Below are 21471 nucleotides of genomic sequence, written 5' to 3'. Positions count from 1 at the left end.
AAAATGGGCGTGGCACCGCCCACTTATGATCACATATATGTATCTCAGTAACCGTTCTACCAATTTGTACCAAACTCGGTGTGGTTATTGTGCTTGCCACATATAAGCAAACCGTTGAAAATTATTGAAATCGGACTAAAATAACGGCCGCTTCTCATATAACGGTAAATTTCAGAACTGCTTGAAACTTCAAAATCGAAATTTAAGGACTCTAATTTACTCAAAATTGATACGCCCCGGCTTACCATGTAGCCGTAGCTTTCGGTAAGGCGAAAAACATATATTTAATACGTGCGCCGGGTATTTAATGTTCGGCTCTGCCCGAACTTAGACTTTCTTACTTGTTTTCAGTTAAGTATTTTGCATAATTGCTCCTGCGGCCATTTTTTCGGAAGCTGCTTTTATGTTGTTCATACTTGCATGGTAGGCGGCAACCAAGTTGGCTTTCTTTCAGCACTTCGCTTCGCATTTTTTTCGCAGTGTATGTTTATTTTTATTTTCACATAAAATAAAAAATTCCCTCATTTTGCACCACCTTCTGCAACATTTTACGATCGTATAATTTCAACAAAATACTTCCCGCCATATAAAAATTATGCGCCGCAATGCTGCTTTTATTGCAGATACATAGATATTAATCTGCCTGCCTCATTCCCATGTAAGTTTGTATGTATGCGCGTATGTTTGTATCTTCCTGCTTGCTTGTTGCTCTTGAAATGCCGCTTGCAACCGTTTAAATTCTTGCAGCCGCATTGATCGCCGTATCAAGAAGGCTCGATCAGTCTCGTAGACGCTGTTGGGCATTTTTGATCGCGCTGAGAAGCTTCTGTGCGCTGTCAGCTCACTCACTTGCTTGCCTACCCCCCCTCCAGTGCAGCATTCATCAGCGTGCATAGCAGTTGCATCAGTTGGCTTGTAGTATCTCCCATTTCAAGCAGCTACCGTTGCTGATGCTGGATGTGTTAACACAATGTCCAGATTGCAAGCGAGCAGGCATTTTTAATTTTCACCGTTGCTGTGATGGCTTGTACCGTGATTTTAATAAACGTCGCTGAAGGTCAATTTGGAAGTGTTGTGCATATTTTCGCAATTAAAAAATATTTATATGAAATTATATTTAAAAAAATATATAGCTTATTCTTCCTTTTATTTATGCTACGCGCATGCGTCTCCTATATTTTTTCGGATCGTTAAACCGTTAAACCGTTAAATCTGCGGGTATTTATGTGCATTAGAGTGCATCACAATTCTCGAAAAAAAAATCTGTACCTTTTTTTCATCGGAAATATAAAATGCCATCTGAGCTGCACCTAATTTAAAATACCTCCAAAAATCCATTTTGTATGAATGAAATTAGTTTTTTTTTAATATTTATTCTAAAAAATTACTCAGATGATAGAAAAGTTGAAGCCTAAAAGGTCTGCATAAAAATCTTTAAAAATTTTGTCAACGGAATCAAAGGATGAAATGCAATTTTTGAAAAATCGGTCTAACTCACGTAAATCTTAGTATTTTACCGAAATATTTTGATGAAAGTTTTGAAGTTTTAAAATACAATAAATTTTATAATTGCGGTATTTTTTTTTTTTTTTTTTGTATGATGCACTCTAATGTCCATATTTGCTATATAGTACTTACATCGTTAATGTTGATTGAAATTTGTCTCTAACAATTGCAATCAAACTAATCAGTGCTTTGCTGGCAACATTCTCAATCGTTTTATGGTGGCGATTTTATTGTGTACACTAATGGTATTCACTCCAAACGCTACCTATTTAGCCCCGTTCTGTGTTCGTATGTGTATATATACATATGTATGTTTATGAATGTACGAATTTTTACCCGTTCATTTGCATAGTGAGTTGTTGTTTTGCTTGATTTGTTGGTTGGCGTTGTTGGTCGTTTCGGTTGTCGGTTTGTAATGCAGATGTTCTGCCGGTTTATGTGGCCATAAAACAAAATTAATTAACATTTTAATTCGCAATTTACTATGGCAGATGAAATAATAAATTCACAAAATGTGTTTAGCAAATAGCAATTTGGCAAATAAGAAAATGTGAAATTCAAATAATCAAATAGTTATTTGGTGATTTGGTGATTTGGTGGTGACCGTAACCGGTTGATTGCGGAAACAAAGAGTGAATGGTTTTGATTTTCGAATTATTGGTTTGAGATGAATAGTAAATGGGAAATACTTTGTGAGCAGATTTTTTCTGTAAAATATGAATTTCGCCAAGTTACAGGGCGCATTCAATTTTAAAATATCGGAAGTATCTTAACACTTTTTTCTCTTTTAACTCTAGAAGCTTTCGATTTTAACTTCTTTTTTTTGTAACTTCTTATAAAAAACTAATCACAATACACTTTTTCTCATTAAAACTTGGAATCCAGCTCTGAAGAAAAATCACAAGAAATATTTTTATTATTTCTATTGTTGGAAAAAACACTTTCCTTTTGCTATAAATTTTCTTGGTGAAAAAAATATACGAGCACTTTTTTCTTGAGTCCTGGAAACAGATTTAAGAAAGTTTGATAAAAGAAAATCTATTTTCCATTTCTTGTGTGTTATTTTATATGAATTTATTTTTCTTGAGAGCTAGAAACAGGCCTTAAAGGATAATATCCAGCTCTTAAGAAAAACAAAAATTTCTAAAAACGCTGAAGAAATGAAATATAAATTTTCTTTTATCAAAATTTTTTAAATCAGTTTACAGCTCTCAAGAGAGAAATTTTTTTTGGTAATTTTTGAAAATGTTGAAAACTTTAAATTCGAATGAATTTCTTCTAAGTTAAGAATTTTCGAGATTGACGAAGTTTTTTAGACTTTGTGTTTTGGATTCAGAACCGAAACCGAAGAACCGGGCCCTTTGGATAACCGACCGGTCCGGTTCTTCCAAGGACGGAAAAACAGTTCTAACGGAACTGAAACTCGATTCCAAATTAACCGAAAAAATGTTCCGGAAAAACCGAAACTCCATTCCAAAACAACCGAAACACGATTCCGGAAGAACCGGAACAAATAATTAAAAAGAACTGAAAGACCATTCCTGAAGTATGGAAAACGGTTCCTCCGGAACCGAAATCGGCCATAAAGCACACATTGCACTATGGGCAAAAAATTTATTAGCTTGGCGTATAGTCTAAATATGACGATATCAGTCCGAAATTCGATTTAGATATGTATGTAATATAGAGTTCTGAGTACACCTACCAAATTTTCTTCGGTTCAAGTCACTATATCAAATAGCCGGCATATAGCCGATCTAATTCCATGCATTTTTTTGTATAAAAGTTTTTTTAACACAAATATCAACTAAGGAATGAATGTAATATGAATCTTTATTTGTTAACTTTACTTTACAAAAATATAAAAATAATAAAAATGAAATTTAATTTCTTAAATTCTAGATGGATCACCAGTTACTTATTACTAAACCTAAATTCGAGGGTACACAAATGCATCCCCTACTCAGGATGACTTGTTTTGCAGTGGCTTTGGCCCCAAAGTAAATTAAAGGATTAAAATTAAGGAGCTTTATTAGCAAGGGCTCGGGTTTTTGGTTATGCGAAGTCAAAAGTCTTTGTCGATCAGCCAGCTACGATTCGAAACTTAAAAGCCAACATTTCTTGCGTAATCCGCGAGTACCGCTTGCAATGCTGGAAAGATTATTTGAAAATTATACCTTCTGGAGGGATCGCCTACAGCATAATCGAGGCCAACATTTGAATGAAATTATTTTTAAAAAGCGAACCTCAGAGTACTTCGGGATCGGGAGGAAATCGAAAAACATAGCCTTCTCTGAACGATCAAAGGCCCCGCTTAAAAACTGCAACAATTGGATATAGGCACTACTAGGCATGGACGACGACGAAAGCAAGGGCGCCAACAATGGAACAATTGCAGAATGGCCGATCTACACTTAGTAAGAGCGACTGGGGGAACTTCGGAGAGCCAATTGTGCCAAATTGACAATCGTTAAAAGTGTTGATACTTGTAAGAAGAGAAATACATATAGGGTACCTAATATTAATTAATACATATAATTTGTAATTTCTATGTACTATTAAACCCGAATAACGCAGAAATAGCCTCAAATTGTCATATATTTAATGCTGCTTTTCGCTTTACTGAATATCTACACAAAAAAAATCCAAAATTCTTTATCATTCCATTTCAAATGAGTGATCTTGACGATCAGTAATCAAAAATCAATTAAATTAAAATCGACAAAAAACGCCCATCATACAAAAAGGCTACAACAACCCCACCAAACGAGTACCCACTGCATATGTACTATATTGACGTATGAACGTGTATTAAAAATACACTCCTTGCGTAGCCGCACACCGGCCGCCAATGAGCAAAAACGAATCAAATTCAATACTCACGATCATAAATCATAAAATTTATAACCGTAAAGTGACAGATCGATAAGACAGTACGTACGAATGCGAAGTAGTCGTGTCGACCATTGCGAAGAAAGCGCACAGCGACGCCGCTGTGAGGCGCAAACGCCACAAAACACCTCTAGTCCGATGATTTGTTGAAGTGAAAAACAAAACGTTAATATACAAACATTTAAATGAACGGAAATGCGCGAATCCTGCACAGCTCGAACAGCTCCAATAACGACTGGGAGTTGGGCCGGAGTAGTGCGCTCTTAGCAGACGCCCATCGATATGCATTGGAATCAATTAGAAACCTATGCAGACTGCGATCGCAAGCGATCCGCGCAGAAGTTCTCAACGATCGATGATTTAGATGCGAAATAAAAATGTTTTGCAACTGCAACTGAGTGATCATGGCGCTTGCTGCTGCTGTCACTGCAACATTCGCAGGAAGTTCCAGCTACAATGCAAGCAAGTCAACGAAGTGTGTAAGTAAAAGAAATAGTGAATGGGTTTTTGTACGAATGCTACGCATGAAAAGGCGCGGTGGAACGTGAAGCGCCTTGACTCAGATGGGCGCTACGATTACGAACGAAATAACCTTACTGGATGGAGTAGATCGTCGCCGATCGCATTGCAATGTGTACACGCTCATTGCCTACTATGGGCTCAGCGCACGGAAGCCGATCTGGCCGGCGAGATGGAAGTTGAGAATTTTCAAAGCTGATCTTATCGCACCGTTGCGGGCGAACTACGCGCATATGGCCAAATAAATGTGATGCACGCCAACTGTACATTAAGCTGCTACAAATGAGCGCACTTGCCGTTGCTGCGGCTGCGGCCCCGCTACCTTTATGGCTGTATGTAATGGCGCGCAACGCATCTAATTTGCGATCTGCGATCTTCGATAGCCTAGTAAAGGTTCACCGAATCGGTTGCTGTGGGAGTAGCTGGCAAGTTGGCAAACTGGGTTTGTAGTTGCCAGTTGGGCACAACGAGTACGAGTAAATACTAACAAGCTACATCATGAATTATTAATATGTAGATATTTATGCGTGCAGCAATAAATGAGTGTGCGAATTCACAACGCGCTGGCAAGGATGATGCTCTCTGTGTCCGGCAGCGGCGGTGGCGGCAGTGGCGGCAGTGCGAGACGTTGCCTTAAAAGGATTGCTGCTCTGCGCCTATCTTGATGACTTGTCATAACGCTCATAAATGTCGCGCAATGCTATAAAGGCACCAGCTACGACCGAGTGCGTTCCGCGTGAGGATGGCGTGTGAGAGCGTTCCAAAAAAGGACAAGGAACGCTTAGGAGACAAAATGGTCGATGGCAGCCCATGCATATGTAGGTGTACATATTGGCAAGCTGGCAGGTATATGTGTATGTACCTATGTAGCTGTGTAGCTGTGTGCTGGCGCAGCAAATCCTTAAACAGGCTTAAAGTACTAGGCGCTGGCATCGGATTTGAGTTGCGGCCACTTTAGTGACAACAAATTGCTCGGCTCGTTGCTGGGCAATTCCCACAGTTTTGTGACAAGGCAATTAAATTTTTTCTGAGTTATTTTTAGCTTCCCTGCTTTTTCTAGCTTTTTTTGGGTTAAATTATTTATAAGTATGTATGTATGTATGTATATGAATAATATAAAGTGTTCGCACACATATATACATACATATAGTATATAACATTGTAGTATATTATTTATTTGTTGGCATTTCTATGCCCTTAAGTATGTATGTACAAATAGATACATTCATACATGTACATATGTATGTATATACTACGTGGCATAGAGTGCTGTCATAAGCACGTCAGTTCATTAATTAAAACTTGATAAATGATTGTGTGTCACACACACACATACATATGCATGGTTTATATGAAAAATCCCGCGCATGTGTGTGTATCTGTTCAACTCTCACACTTACTGATTTTTTTTCTTCTTTTTATTTTCACCAAAATCCAAACAAATGAGTCATTTATGGGCGTTTTTTTTCATTTTTGTAACTCTCCAACTAAAATACAACGCTAACGAAAAACAATAAAAAAATCCGCTTAATCACTTAATGAAAAAAAAACAATAAAAAAAAAATGTTTTAATTTTTAATAAGCGCTACTTTTCTCTTGTATTTCATTATAATTAGTTAGTTGGCATAATTTTTAAGCGTGGCAGACAAGCCTTGTGTTTGATTAATTTTTTTATGATTTCATTGTTGTGGCACGCAGAGGAGGCGTGTATGGTAAAATTAAATTTTGACATTTTTATTGACCTGTAGCGTTATGTGTATTTTTAAATTAATTTTTATTTTGAAATTCGTTTATTTTTTTTTTGTTTGTATTCTTAACACCTGGTTGCATTAACGAAATACACATAAAAAATGTATTTTAAAAACTATCAATATGATTAATTTTAATTTTTTACTAAGCGGATTTAAAGTACACAAATTTAATGTAATGAATTAATTTACTTGCTAAATTGTGCCAATATAACCGCACATATCTATTTATATATACATACATAAGTACATAAGGATGGCCCATAAGTGCACCGGAAAATCGACTTTTAAGAAACAATTTGTTTTGGGAATTTATTTTTGCTTTACTAGTTTCATTTTATTTTTTTGTGGCATGGTTTGAAACTTTGAGTTATGTGGTTTTCGTGGTAGCATGAACTATATTTTCATAAAGTAATAAATTAAAACTTGTAGGTAATTAAAAAAATTAAAACTTGTAAGGACAAATTGATTCTAATAATCTGCACACAGCTGTAATACCTATGCTTGTATGTATATTAGACTGCACCAGAGAAAAAAAAAATTCGCCGTACACCCCTGAGTTGTAAGTATTTTTGCAAGGCAATTTGAAAAAAAATTTTGTTTGGTCGAACGTAGGGGTCGCATTTTGTATACTTCTCGTTATATCTTCGACATTTACAGTTGCATCTTAAAGTGTGATATATTGATGTTCTTCACTCGAGGAAGGAATTTTTTATTGACCTTAAGTACCCCGTTCTAGTACTTACACACCAGATGTCAGCACCCTAAAGTACCACCCTAATGTCAGTAAATTAAAGCTCACCAAAAAACATTAAACTTTTGCTAAGGAGGTATGTATTTTGATTATTCCAGTAGAAAAAAAATAATACTAATAAAATATTTATAAAAAAAAAGTATTGCCGAATGTAAGTGTCATCGAAAAATGTAAAAATTGCCCCTAGAATCGGCCAAAAAAGTTAATATTGCGAAATTGCCTTAGAACAATACCACTGTGCGACAATTTTATGGCAATTGTTCAAATTTTTTAAAGACTTTTACGTTTGTGGCATGAAGTTTTTGTCTGAGAAGACCCCCTAGTAAAATTTTTCGAATAATAATTTTCTAGAATATATCAATCCTCCAACGACCTTCCCAATTTGCTTTTTGCGGGGTTTCTTGAAGTAAGGGTCAAAACGGCCATTTCCGTCGGGAGCTAATGGGTTCAAAATTTCTACAAAAATATTTCCCACGAAATTTTTCTATATACGAGCTAACTTTTGCAAATGCATTGAGTGTTTTACTACTGGATAGGTATACTTTCAGAAAATGTTAACGTCTGGGCTGGTTTCGGCTGCCGCACAGTGTAATTTAGACTCAGAGACTTTCGGCGAACTCTTTTTTGCTTGCAAAGTGGTACAGTCTAATGTACATACATATGTATATGGGAAAAATATATTTTTTCGTAGAATTGCTATAAAATAGTTAAAAATACATATTTTTGACTATTCATACTTCAGTAAATAAAATTGCGATGCATATTTAACTTTACAACTTGTTCCTTGCGTGAAGTGGTTGCTAGCACGCGTTTGGGTCCCCATATTAGAGATAAAATTATCGGTTGTGAAAAAAAATTAATAAAACTTTAAATTTTAAATGCATAACAATTATTATTATTTTTTAACATTAATTCGCTCTCAACAAAAAAGTGTGTTGCAGGGCAGATAAATTTTGAAGCCACTTGAAAAATGGCACATATTCGATTAAAAGATTTGTGTGTCAAATATTGTATAGCAATTCTATGAAATCAGGCATGCAAAATAAATGGTAAATTTCAATAAAATATTATCAACCATCTTCAGTTCTGGAGAATAGCTGGAAAAAAAGTGGGCCACCCTAATGTAGTACAAATGTATGTTCATAAATATTTATTGTATTAGTTCGTATCGCATAAGGCAAATCTTTAAGCAGACCTGATCACCATTTATTTGTTTTTTTTTTTCATTCTGCTTATAAACGTCAGTCCTCCCAACTTAGTCATCATAACCACTTGCTTGTGTTCTCATTAAACCCCAACCAAAAAATCTCTTCTTTCATCATTTCACTAATCATAACGTACAAATCCGCTGCCATTTAACAAATCTACTCACTATGTTTACAACTAAAAATTAGATGCAAATATTCTTTTGATCTTTGAGTACGCGAGGAATGCTTTGAAATTGGCTTAATTATTGAATCAGCTGGCCACCTCATATGAGTATGAAGGGAAATTCGATTGTGCGAAAAATTGTTAAGCTTTGAGTCATAAAAGTGTGCAGTACAATGAAAATGGGTTAGTCTACAAATGTGCCAATTATGTTAGCATCTGTACGAGTTTATTAATTCAAAATTATTTTAACAATTTTGGGCCAAGGAAATACTTACTTAATTGGTTATTTTTTTTTTTTTTTTTTTAACTTAAACAGGCAGGCGTAGGACCTCCCACTATCTGGTTGTCTCAAGAAATGATTAACTTTGAATATTCCCAGCTCTAGTTGAAGAGTTCACACGGTTGCCACACATTTTCATTGTGATCCCTAGAAGAGAACTTCTCCGGATCTGTGACTGCATTTCTGGATGCTCATATTCTTGCGAATACTAGAAAATCCTCTAATGGAGTTTTTCGTAAGCCGGCAAGTTCTCGAAGAAGTAGTATCCAAGAAATTTGAATCGGTGTCAATGGAATGCAGGAAGCTTGCGTACGAATTGCTAGATGGACTGTATCCCTGCCGCATCTTTACAGCTTCTACAGAAATCGTTACGCTTGGCTTCGAACCTCACGGTTTGTGAGAATCTTAAAGTGAGCCAAAGTTAGTTAATTTTCCTAATTTTATCTCATATCCCTTCTCTGCTCTCGTCCACTACGAAAGTACTGAGTTAGGTCGGTTAAGTTTACCAGCTTCACCGCTATTCCAATTGCATAGATCTTAACCTGGAATACGTTGCAAAAATCTGTGAGACTAAAGGCTTTTCTCAAAGACAATTTCTGAAAGAAGACGCCAAATCCTTTTCAAATATACATTTTACTTTTTAGCAAACCCCTGCCCCTACCTGGCTACGCCCATGGGAGGTATCTACATCTTACGCCTCCGAGGGGCAAATGGATTTTATGAGAAGCCTTTTTATAGCAGAAATACACTCGGAGCTTTGCCATTGCCTGTCGAGGGGCGACCGCGGTTAGAAAAAATGTTCGTAGCATTGCTAAGAAGATATTTCATACTCAAAAGTTTTGTACGCGGTTCAAAAACTCATTGGTTCTTTTTATGCTCATTTTTTGCTATAAATAAGCATCACATTTTAATTTTAGTTTCCGAGCGAAAAGGAGATTTATAGAAAGCGTGTCGAAAAAATTTGAAACAGTTTTTCTGAAAGAAAAAAGGCTTTATCATCGCTGTGTTACTATATATTTTATAAAGTAAGAGGATTATTTACCTTTCGACAGATTTACCTACAATCAAATCATCTTCGACCCCGCTATTCTCAGAATTTTGGGATATAACCTTTTTCTTATCTTAAATCAAATCCCCTTGCGTACCCAAAAATACTGTGATTGGATAACCACTATAGCATGAACACACAACACATATGAACATATTACTCGCATTTACCATGAAGTTTTAAATTAAGAAGGACATGAAATCTGTTCGCAAATCTTATTATTGTGTGATTAGAATTTAGCTTCTTCTTTTGTGATCACCTTGTCCCACTGACCAGCGGTTCGAAATTTTGTTCTTTAATAAAAACACAATGAGGCATAAAATTATTTTAAATTTAATAAGTGTATGAAAAATCAGTTTAAATTTTTTTTAGTTTTAAATCTATTTTAGTTTTTATGAATGAGGTTATAAGTCTCCAGGCCAGTTTCTCAATGCCTGGTTAACATTAACTGCTGGTTAAACATCGTTATCGACGTGATTAACGCCATACCATATAACAGCGGGTCGATAACGTCGATAACCGTGTTTAACCTTTAGTTGGTGTTGAGAAACCCAAATGTAGTTTTGTTGGTCATTAAAAAAATTTAACAACATGTTGTGCTTTGCAGGTAGCAAATATCCCACAAACTTTACACATTGCACTATTATTCAAAATTATAAAATTAGTCACAAATGACGGTTTTTGTCTTTGGGTTAGAATGTATACCATCAGTGATGGTGATAAGTATGGTTTGTTTTTATAATAAGCTCAAGGTACCAAGTATGTCTAGTTAAATAAAACATGGATTTAAAAACAAACAAACCAAAACCAAACAAGCCAAACTTGTATATACTAGGGTAGTACAAAAAACAAAATAAAGTTGGAATTTTAATGCTCTCACCCCCTAGAATTGTTCTACACCGAAAAAATATATCCCTGTTTCGAAATCAATAACAATGGGAAAAAACAATTCTTCGTAGAAATGATATAGAATTCAATATTTTCGATCGGAAAACTTTGTTCCTCTTCAGGAGACTTCCAATAATACTCAATTGTTTATTTAACAATTTTTTAATATAAATAGTTTTTCTCTGGTCACCCAAAAATCTCAAAAATGTAATGGGGAGCCCCATAAAAATCTTTAAACTTAAAAAATGGTAAACTAAACAATTATTATTGGAAGTCTTCTGAAGAAAGTATTGATTTTCAAGATGTTTTGCCCCATATAAAATACATGGAAAACCACGTGAACTTTAACATATTTTTTTAGCAAAAATATACGGATATTTTTTTTATTAAATTTAGAAAAATTCTAGGGGTTGAGAGCTTGACATTCTATTTTTTTTTTTACTTCTCTACTTTACATACATTATCCATTTCAAAAATTTTGGGGATGTGGCGATAAGTCCCTTAACCCTTTGTGTGCCCACCAGGCACAAGATTTTGTGTAGCAGTCTAATTTTTGTGTAATAAAAATAGGCTCGAGGCTAGTGGTGGGATTTTACCGGGTAATATACTGAGTAAATAGCCCTCATGTATACAAACGGGGTACCTATAAGAGGGTAAATATGAACAAAAAATTTGTTTACTGTTTTTTCTGCCTCTTCACGCTGTTTTCGCATATGACAGTGGAAAATTTAATACGACAGATTCACCTTAAAAAAATAAATTTAAGCTATACTACAATTCCTGTTCGAAGATCGAATGATCAAATTCGAGAATTTCTACAAAAGGTTTGTATTTTTTTCAATACCATTACACAACTTTTTTAACTAAAAATATTCCAGCAGATATGGGAAAACCAAAAATAGAGAATATTTCGAGGAAATTCGAGCAGTTCCGCTATTTTAGCATATTACGATAATGCTTACAAAACAGAAAATTTGAATAGAATGGCGTATCATTTGCTTGTACATACATATGTGTTAGGTGAATTATCCAACCCGTCACCGACAAAACAAACTGCAAGCCCTTTGGAGGAAGATTCCAAACCACCAGAACACTTTAACAATTTGAAACACAATTTATTCTCAAAATCTGCACATGGCGTATCTGATGCCACAAAAGAAACTCTTTGAGAACATTTAGCAAAAGCTCTCTTTGTTACAGAGTAGAAATCCTATCGAAGAATGGGTTAAATTTTTCCAAAAATTGCAGCCATCTTTAAAAGGCCCTAATTATATTTTTTAAGTCATTGAATTAGTTAAACAGTAATATATAATAATATTTTATCAGTAATGCCAACAAAAATCAACAAGGGGAAAGAAAGAAGCGATCAACTGAAGATTCTTGTTAAGACGAGCTTGGGAAGTTATTTACTTAATGCCACTGGAAAGGCTAACTATTAAAGACAAACCTGTTGCTATTAGTTTCAGCAGTGAGTGAATATATGAACATAAATGCTACTGTAAAAATAAAATAACAAGATGAAGACCTTTTTTGATTTAACGTATATTAAAAATTTGCGAGATTATAAATCCTAATGCGGAGTGGATTTTACTATACGAAATAAGTATGCCCAGCATTTGGAGACACAAAAAAACAACTGAAAGCCACATTGGAATGATGGTGGAAAAAGTCTGGTATTTTTTACATTGTGTATCAACGGCTAAGAGGAATATCGATCTATCTTAGCTGCCGATTCAAAAACGTCCTATTTTCAATATATATTCAGTTGAGATAGGGCATTTTTGAACCAAATTCTGAGATATGACGGTTTTCAATCAAATTCTGAAATAGGACGTTCTTGAAAAGTTTTCTGAGATAGGGCGTTTTCAAACTGGCTGCCGAGTTAGGTCGATATTAAACCCAGCCGTCTGTATGTAGTTATGTATAAGAATCTCCAAAACAACAAAACCAATTACAGGAGAGGATAAGGGACGCGATGTACTAATGAGGACGTCAAATGAAAGGGTTCAGTGCTATGTTTTGTGTTAATTGTTATGTAAATAGTTATACTAAGCTAATATGTAAGTGCTATTTAGATAAAAAAAAGATATGTACATATATGTATGTATATTTTTCAGTCATACTATGTCTAATTGTTGTGTGTATTATATTTTGTTTTTTGCATTAAATCAGACTCCCAGATGAAAGCGTGAAGTACGCCGAAACGCGTAGGAAAAATAAAGCTATACCAATGACCCAATAGGAAATTTTAACACTGCCCTCAAAAAACAATCAGCAAAACCAATTCAAGGCTACAATATAAGTCTTTTTTGGAGAATGCTGATGCAACGGTATTTATCCATATAATGGCACAAATTTAAATGTCAATAAATATTATGCTGGACGAGAGTTTGCATGGTCTTTTAGGCAGAAAAAATGTAGATTAGCCAATTTCTGACAACTTAACTGACTCAATATCATTTTCCACCAAAACACAACTTACACACGAAGACGATATACCCTAGCCATACAACCAAAAACGCTTTGAAAATTTCATATATTATCTACTAGTTTTTATCCATAATTGCATAACAGTGCAAATTTCCGACGGGTACGTTTTCAAAAAAAAAAACATAAATTAAAATTATTTAACACGGTTAAGCTGAAATTTACAAAATATATTTCAAAAATGTTATTTAACTAACCTGCGATGCTGAAGGGTAGCCGCCGTATCCAAATTGCGCATAAGCTGCCATTTTTTTTTGTTTCTAATTTTCTAACACTTCGAAATATTTTGGTATTATGGTTAAATCGATTGCACAATGTTGCTATTGCACGATATGTTTGCGTTCAGTTTTTTTTTATGATGAACTCAGTTATGGGATTTTGCGATGGAGGTAGCAATACGCATCTATTAAATATTTTTAGGCAAATGTTTTTTTTTTTTTTAATTCTTAAATATTTTCATCATACACCTTTAATGAATGTTTCTCGCCTTTTTTATCCACTTTTTCTTAGTTTGTTTCACAGTTTTTCATTTATGAGTTTTCAATATTATTTCACTCGCAGCTTCATTCAGAACGAACAGTTCTTTTTTTTTTGAATTTTCAAACATTTCCGTTTACGAATCTTCTTGGCGAAACCCGCTTGCTTCCGGCCACATGCATACAGGCTAACACACTGCTGCCGTCGCCAATATCCACTGCCAAAATGTGGCCTCCACAAACACTCTGCTGCGCGCATGCAAACACGCGCATATGAGTCCCAAATTCCTACGCAGCAATGCGTCTAACCAACGTCAAACGGAAATGTACGACGTCAAAGCCGTCGATGGAACACCAAACACCGAATATCGAATACGCAACGCAACGTAGCAACAACAATCTACAGCGCGCACGAAACGTAACAATAGACCAAAAATACAAAAAAATAAAAACAACAATGCGAAAGGGTAAAACTTCCTCGATTCTTTGTTTTGGGCTGACGCGAGCACACCACTCCGACGATATCCGTTTACACTGTGCAACGCCACTCACGCTCGAACACGAACTGGTTGGATATGCCGCTCTGGTCGAGCGCCAAAGCTATCGACGCCACGCAATCAAGCAAATGAGTCCAACAAGAAACCGTCGTTGTTGCTCCACTGCTGGTGGCCACAGTTGTTGGCTGAGTGAGGTGTCGTTGTTGTTGCCATTGCGACGACTAAATATTTGGCGTGCAGCACGCATTGAGGAGCGCCACTTGAAATACAATCAAGTGCTCCCCATTTCGTGGCGCGCCGCCAACTCGTTGGTGCGAAAGAGATAACTATTTGATTTGTATTCTTATAAGACTCTCGCCTGCTCTCTGTATACGCCGCCAACTCAGGTGTGCGCTCAATTTCTAGCGAGCTGGTTGAGCAGCCATCGACCGCCCATTTTTAGCACTGCACTGAGACTCTTCATAGCTCTCTAGCGAGTAACTGCATTTGCTTGCTACTCGTTGGCCTACACAACGCATTCGCTGGCAACTGCCTTGGTGTTGTATCGCACGCGCCTTGCACTGGAAATGTGTCAGCTGCCCCCCTGTTGCCCCCTTCCAGTAAGCGAAAAAGTTTTTATTGAAAGCAAAATGTCTGCTCTATCTCGTTAGCTCACAAATAGCGGCATCTTGCTCACGCGCAATGGCTTATTTCTCCACGGCAACAAGTTTCCATACAATGCATTGCATTGTTGTTGCTACTTTGGTTTGCTTGTACATAACTACTCGCCTGGGGAAATAATCGCAAAGCAAACATACCCAAACGGTTGTTTTTGTTGCTTTTATTGCACCAAAAGCTAGTCAGCCAATCACAAAGCTTTGCCTTGGCATTTGTTGTTGCGGCCACATTGTTCAGGTGCGAGTTGTCTTGGCTTAAGCAACAAACTTCACAGTTGAAATTTTAGTTTTTTCTTCTCTGAATTATGGAAAGCATCCCTGAGCTTAGGCGCTTTTGAAGTATCAAAAAGACATCTCCAAGTTTAACAAAACCAGAATTGCGCAAGCAGGCTCACTTAAACTACAAAAAATTAAAAACATTGAGAACTTCGTGGATCCAGGACTTTGCAGGCGATCTGTTGCGAATAAAAATTAAAGATATGCAATTATTTTTGACAACTTAAACTGCTAGAAAGCATCGAGTGGAAAGGTTCTGCAGAAGAATTATGGGCTTTTGCAGATTAGCTATGGCGAATACGCAAACGATAGCAGGATAAGCTGTATAATAGCCTATTTCCACCAGAGGCATAAACGATTAGAGCTCATTGGTATGGTGGCTTCACTGAATCGTCATTTAGTTCCTTTCAGTACTTACTGGGGGTAAAGCATTGACCAGTGAGGGCTGTGGGTGAACAGTGGCCAAAGGCTTTACGCTTTTAATGTTCCTACTTTATTTTGTGCACCAAGCAGATTTGCCGCTTTAATAGAGACTAGGAGCGCCAGTTACTGTCGAAACTTTACCGATTTCTACTTTTTTAAGACCCTTGAAGAGGTTTTCTAACTTAGCACGTCGTTTAACTTATAAAGTACAAAATTCCTACAATTTTTATATCTTTGAAGGTCTTTGGAAGACTTTGGCAGGGCTTCTAATTGACCCGCTACAATCCAGTTTGTCAATAAATTTCGATAATGTTATACATATGGATAATTCAATGAATTTCACCAATACTGAAATTCGATAACTCAGCCAAATTCGATAACTCGACTAATTTCGATAATTTTCGATACATTTCGATAACTGTGAATTTCGAGTGCTCCATAAAATACGATAACTTAAAAATTTATATATGTCGATATAAATCGATAACTCGATAAGCATTGGATATCTCTAGAAATTTCGATAACTCGGTTAATTTTGAAACCCCCATATCTTTTCAAATCTATCGACAAATTTCTATAACTCGTTACAATCTGGAAACACGAGAAAATTCGATAAGCAGTGATAACTCGATAAACTTATATGTATAACTTTGAAAATTCGATAACTCGATATATTTTGAAAACTCCAAAAACTTCGATTCGATAAATCGACAAATTTCAGTAAATCAATAAATATCGATAACTCGTTAAGTTGAAAGTATACGATGAATTACGATAACTCGATAAATTTCGTTAACTCTATAAATTTTGATAGTTCAATAAATATCGATAAATTGATAAATTTCATGAAATTCACAAATTTCGATAATCCGATGCTGGTCTTTATTATAAGATTTGGCGCGATAACATGGAGCGGAGGCGTTCTTTTAGAACAGGCACGAGTGAACCCCCTAACAATTTCACCATATTTTTGTGCATTGCATATCAATGGACTTCGTATGTGGTAAACACTGCCGGATCATTTGATCTTGGAGCCGCCTTCTCAAAGCTATCACACTAATGGATACCTGGTTCTCAAGCTGGCTTCTGGATTCAACAGAATTTTTTAAGCGAATAATGTTGTCTACCAGATTTAAAAGGCAAAATAATTCAGAGTTGCAAGTGTCGTTAAAATTACAGTGTATGGAAGTGCTTTATTGGTTCGATATACTTGACCAACCCAAAATAGTTTAACCCTCCTGAAGAAAATCCGTTAAAAGTTGGGGCACGAAGTCAGCGGTGATCCTTGCATTAAAAAAATACTATCGACAAAGCACTGAAGCTCGTCAATATTTAACTGGGGCGATGTTAGACCGTAGAGATCCCGGTTGATAAAATTGGTTCCCAGGGACCCCTTATGCTGAGTTGAAAGGATTTTTATTAAGCTGAGGGAATACGTAGACGTTTTTATACCCGAGCGCACTTGTGCACAAGGGTATATTAATTTTGTTCACATAACGGTTGTTTGTAACAGCCAAAACGAATCGAGATAGATATAGACAAATGTATACATAAATGATCAGGATGAAAAAAGAAATCGATTAAGCCATGTCTGTCTGTCCGTCCGTCCGTCCGTCTGTCCGTCTGTCCGTCTGTCCGTCTGTCCGTGTACACGATAACTCGAGCAAAAATTGAGATATCTCAACGAAATTTGGTATGTAGGTTTCCCTTAATCCAAGGTAGGTTGGTATTGAAAATGGGCGAAATCGGACTTTAACCACGCCCACTTCCCATATAACGGTAATTTCCAGAAATACGAAAACTGCGATATTTTAGTAACTACTGAAGATAATTCACTCAAAATTGATATTTACAATAATTTTTAGACGAAAAATAAGAATATTATAAATTTTTGGAAAATGGGCGTAGCCACGCCCACTTATGGTTACATGTGTATATCTTGGTAACCGCTGCACCAATTTCTTCCAAACTTGGCACAGTTGTTGGCCTTGGTACAGCATAAAAAACCGCCGAAACTTTTTAAAATCGGACAATAACCACGCCCACATCCCATATAACGGTAATTTAGAGAAATACAAAATCTTCGATAAATCAGTAAATATTGAAGCTAATTTATTCAAAATTGATGCTTGCAACAATTCTTTACCAAGAAATACGTTTATGGTAAAATTTTGGAAAATGGGCGTGGCACCGCCCACTTATGATCACATATATGTATATCGGTAACCGTTCTACCAATTTGTACCAAACTCGGTATGGTTATTGTACTTGCCACGTGTAAGCAAAACGTTGAAAATTATTGAAATCGGACTAAAATAACGGCCGATTCTCATATAACGGTAAATTTAAGAAATGCTTGAAACTTCAATATTTCGAAATTGAAGGACGCTAATTTACTCAAAATTGTTACAACTCGGCTTACCATCTAGCGGAAGGTTTCGGAAGGGTGAAAAAACATATATTTAATACTTGCGCCGGGTATTTAATGTTCGGCTCCGCCCGAACTTAGCCTTTCTTACTTGTTTTAATTCATATTGATGAAAATTTTTTTCCCCACTTATGTAAGAGCACTTAAGACTAGGGCTGTGCGATTAATTGATTACTCAAAATTTTAATTAATCATAAAGTAAATAACTCAGTTATTCGATTAATTACAAATTATGATTACTCAAAAGTTCAGTTACTCGAGTAATCAAGATTTTTGATTAACCAAAAAAAAATATTTGAGTAATTTGCTTTATGATTAATCAACATTTCGAATAAAATGAATAATCCACATTTCAACTCTTTACATATATATAAAGTAGTTAAAGTTCCTTGATAGTTTGAAAACAACGTTTCTGTTTTCAAAAATTAAAACGAAAAATTTTTTTCATATACAGGGCGTGTGTGAGTCGGTAATAAAGTTCTATGGGGAAAGCTGTTGAATAATACTTTTACTATGGTGAGACAGTTTTGCCAATCTGCTGTGTGAAATGAAATATTTTTTGACAACAGTAAATTTTTGATAACCGCATATTTATGCGGAATAAAATATTACAAATTGAAGTGAAATTAATATTTTAAGAAAACCATCGTTGATTGCAATTCATCAATTTAAGCTTTTATTTAACGAAAAACTACACACATCAAAAATCTTTGCGATTGCCAATATTTTCTATGCAATTCTCAAAAATTACACTAGCCTCATGAGCTACTGAAATTTTATTCACCCCATAGTTGTCAAAAATTTACTCGCCGAGAACTTTGTTACCGATTCACACACGCTCACAGAATATAAAAAAGAAAATAACATTTTCCAAGGCAAACTCTTTTAACGAGCAAAATTATTTTTTTTTTGAGTAATCATATTTCATAATCAAAATCTTGATTACTCGAGTCATTGATTAACCGAATAATTGATTAACCAACTTGCTCGAGTAATCGAATAATCGCACAGCCCTACTTAAGACAATTCCAAATTTTTCCAGACTATTTTTTCGTTTGAACTGTGGACAGTGGGTAGGTGAAGTGGAAGGCGCAGCAAAAAAATCAGTGATCGTTGCGCGTCTTCTGAACGGCTTGATACATGAGCTGTCAGTGCGAGTTTAACTATGTTTGTCATTTAAACTCAGTGTGCAGTTTTTTAGTCAAATTTAAACTAAGTTTAAACACCAAATCTGGCTGGGTTAAGCCGAGTTTAAACTATCATCTGTTAAGTTGAGTTGAGTTTAAACCAGTGCTGAAAAACTGACCCTCAAAGGTAAACACCATTTTATTGTATATTTTTGATTAGTTGTTCACAAAAATTCGGGTATGTCTTTGTTCACTCACAAATGCTACTTAAACACAAAAAAAATGTTCTGCATATTTCCAGGGGACATATTTGTCTATTATTTCTATGGACTTTTACCTTCTTTGTAGAAAGGTTTTGTCAGAGAATACCCCTAGTGAATCTTTAACCCTTTAGCAGCTTTCCAAACGCCATTTAATTCAGATTTTCAAGAAAAGAGGTCAAAATTACCCCTTCGTGAAAGATCTAAAGCCTTAAAATATTATAAAAAGTGTATACTCGTGAAATTTTACTGTATAAATACAAACTACATATTTCGCTCCGATATGAATTTTAAGCCTTTTTTGCACTTATTCTAAAAACACTCAGGCAAAAAATTGTGAACTTATTTAAATGGCCATAAAAAATTAGACTGAGATTGCAAAAAGATGTGGAGGTTTTAGTATAGGCCTTTCATCCTGAGTTGGAATCATTCCACTCCCAGAAAATGAGCCTGAAATTGTGGCCCAGGATTATTGCATTCGCTCTACTGGAAACTGATTTTTCTATTACAATAATATTTATTCATGAATCCATAGATACTTTAATTACCCTAAAATCACTACCTATCTCACTTCACTTCTGCGGAAAGCGAAAAAAAAAAAATATTTTGACATTGCAGCCACTTATAAAACGAGCAATCATGCAATATTTATTACACATTGCAGAAAAAAAAACAACAAACATAACTATCACTCTATTTCGAAACGATTTCGAAGTGAATATGAAAACCAACAACCAACACTATGAAATATGTGGCACGCATTGTGCGATAACCACAGCGACAGATGTTGCAATTAAAATGGCATAAAATGCATAGACGACCGCGCACCATTTGGCTGACGAACCGCAGGCTGGACCAGGGGACACGCAAAAGGAACGACGCATGGGCACGGGTGGAAATCAATTCTGACACATTAACAGGCGACAAACGGAGGATTAAAAAAAATGGCAAAGCAACAACAACAAAATTGAATTAAATGCATTCAAAGCCTTTGCGCAATTTTACAGTTAGGCAAATGGCAAAAAAAAAAACGATAAGCAAAATGAAAAGTGCTGGAGGGGAGAATTAGGAAGATCGAGGGTAGGACGTAACAGCAAGCAGGGAGTGCTAATAGAAATATTTATTACATTCTATAACTGCGTGTGCGTGCGTGTGTGTGATGGCAGGCAGCGTGAAGGATGGGCGCAGTGAGAGTGTCACTTTTCTGACAGTTGACAGTTCAATTGTCAAAATAGCTTTTCAACGTATTGCAAAGAAATGAAAATGAGTGTCAACGACTACAGCGACCGGCTGGGTAAGGGAAATCGCGTACAACGGTTAAAGGCATTTAAAGAGCTTTTAGTGTAGTTGAACGCATGCGGACCACTTTTCGCAATGACAAGTGCGTTCGTTTTCCCAAAATGGGAGTTGCCACTGCTGGAGAGCGCAATGGGCGGTCGTGCCACAAATGTTTACGCCACAAATCAACCACATGTGGCTCGATGTGAGCTATCGGTGAGCGAGTGGTGCAGCAAGTAGCCTCTTTGGCCGGTTGATTGATTGTTTGTGCGCGGGCGTTGAACCGGACACACTGGCCCGGCAAGCGGTGTTGCATTTGTGTGGCTTGTAATGTCCTGCTGCTGTGTTGTAATTTAGTTGCGAGTTCTTGCAAAAATCCAGCGGCAAAAAAAAATCGCAAGTAATCCACTAAACGCTGAAAGTATGAACAGCAGCACAGCAGCGGTCGGTCAGCCAAGGCGTAGCGCTTAAAAAACGTGTTGAGTAATGCAACAAATCGAAGTCAACACTTAGGCGCGCAGCAGGATGCAATGACTTATTGTTTTTTTTTTTTTTTT

General features: G+C 36.0%; 2 protein-coding genes across 2 annotated transcripts in view; one reads left to right on the top strand and one right to left on the bottom strand.

The window, feature by feature from the left end:
- Window positions 1–14520, bottom strand: part of LOC108368327 (homeobox protein araucan-like) — a 35395-nt gene extending 20875 nt beyond the window's left edge. The window contains exon 1 of the mRNA XM_017623173.1: window positions 13691–14520. Coding sequence (XP_017478662.1) covers window positions 13691–13741 — 51 coding nt within the window. The 5' untranslated portion in view covers window positions 13742–14520. The remainder of the gene's footprint in view (window positions 1–13690) is intronic.
- LOC108368326 (uncharacterized) overlaps window positions 14268–21471 on the top strand; it is a gene marked incomplete at its 3' end in the record, with an annotated part of 25604 nt that continues 18400 nt past the window's right edge. The window contains exon 1 of the mRNA XM_017623172.1: window positions 14268–14436. Coding sequence (XP_017478661.1) covers window positions 14268–14436 — 169 coding nt within the window. The remainder of the gene's footprint in view (window positions 14437–21471) is intronic.

The sequence above is a fragment of the Rhagoletis zephyria genome, unplaced genomic scaffold (genome assembly GCF_001687245.7).
Source record: "Rhagoletis zephyria isolate East Lansing unplaced genomic scaffold, Rhagoletis_zephyria_1.1 Rzeph_scaffold_03071, whole genome shotgun sequence".
Classification (NCBI taxonomy): Eukaryota; Metazoa; Arthropoda; class Insecta; order Diptera; family Tephritidae; genus Rhagoletis; species Rhagoletis zephyria.
This window is presented reverse-complemented; position numbering and strand designations above follow the sequence as displayed.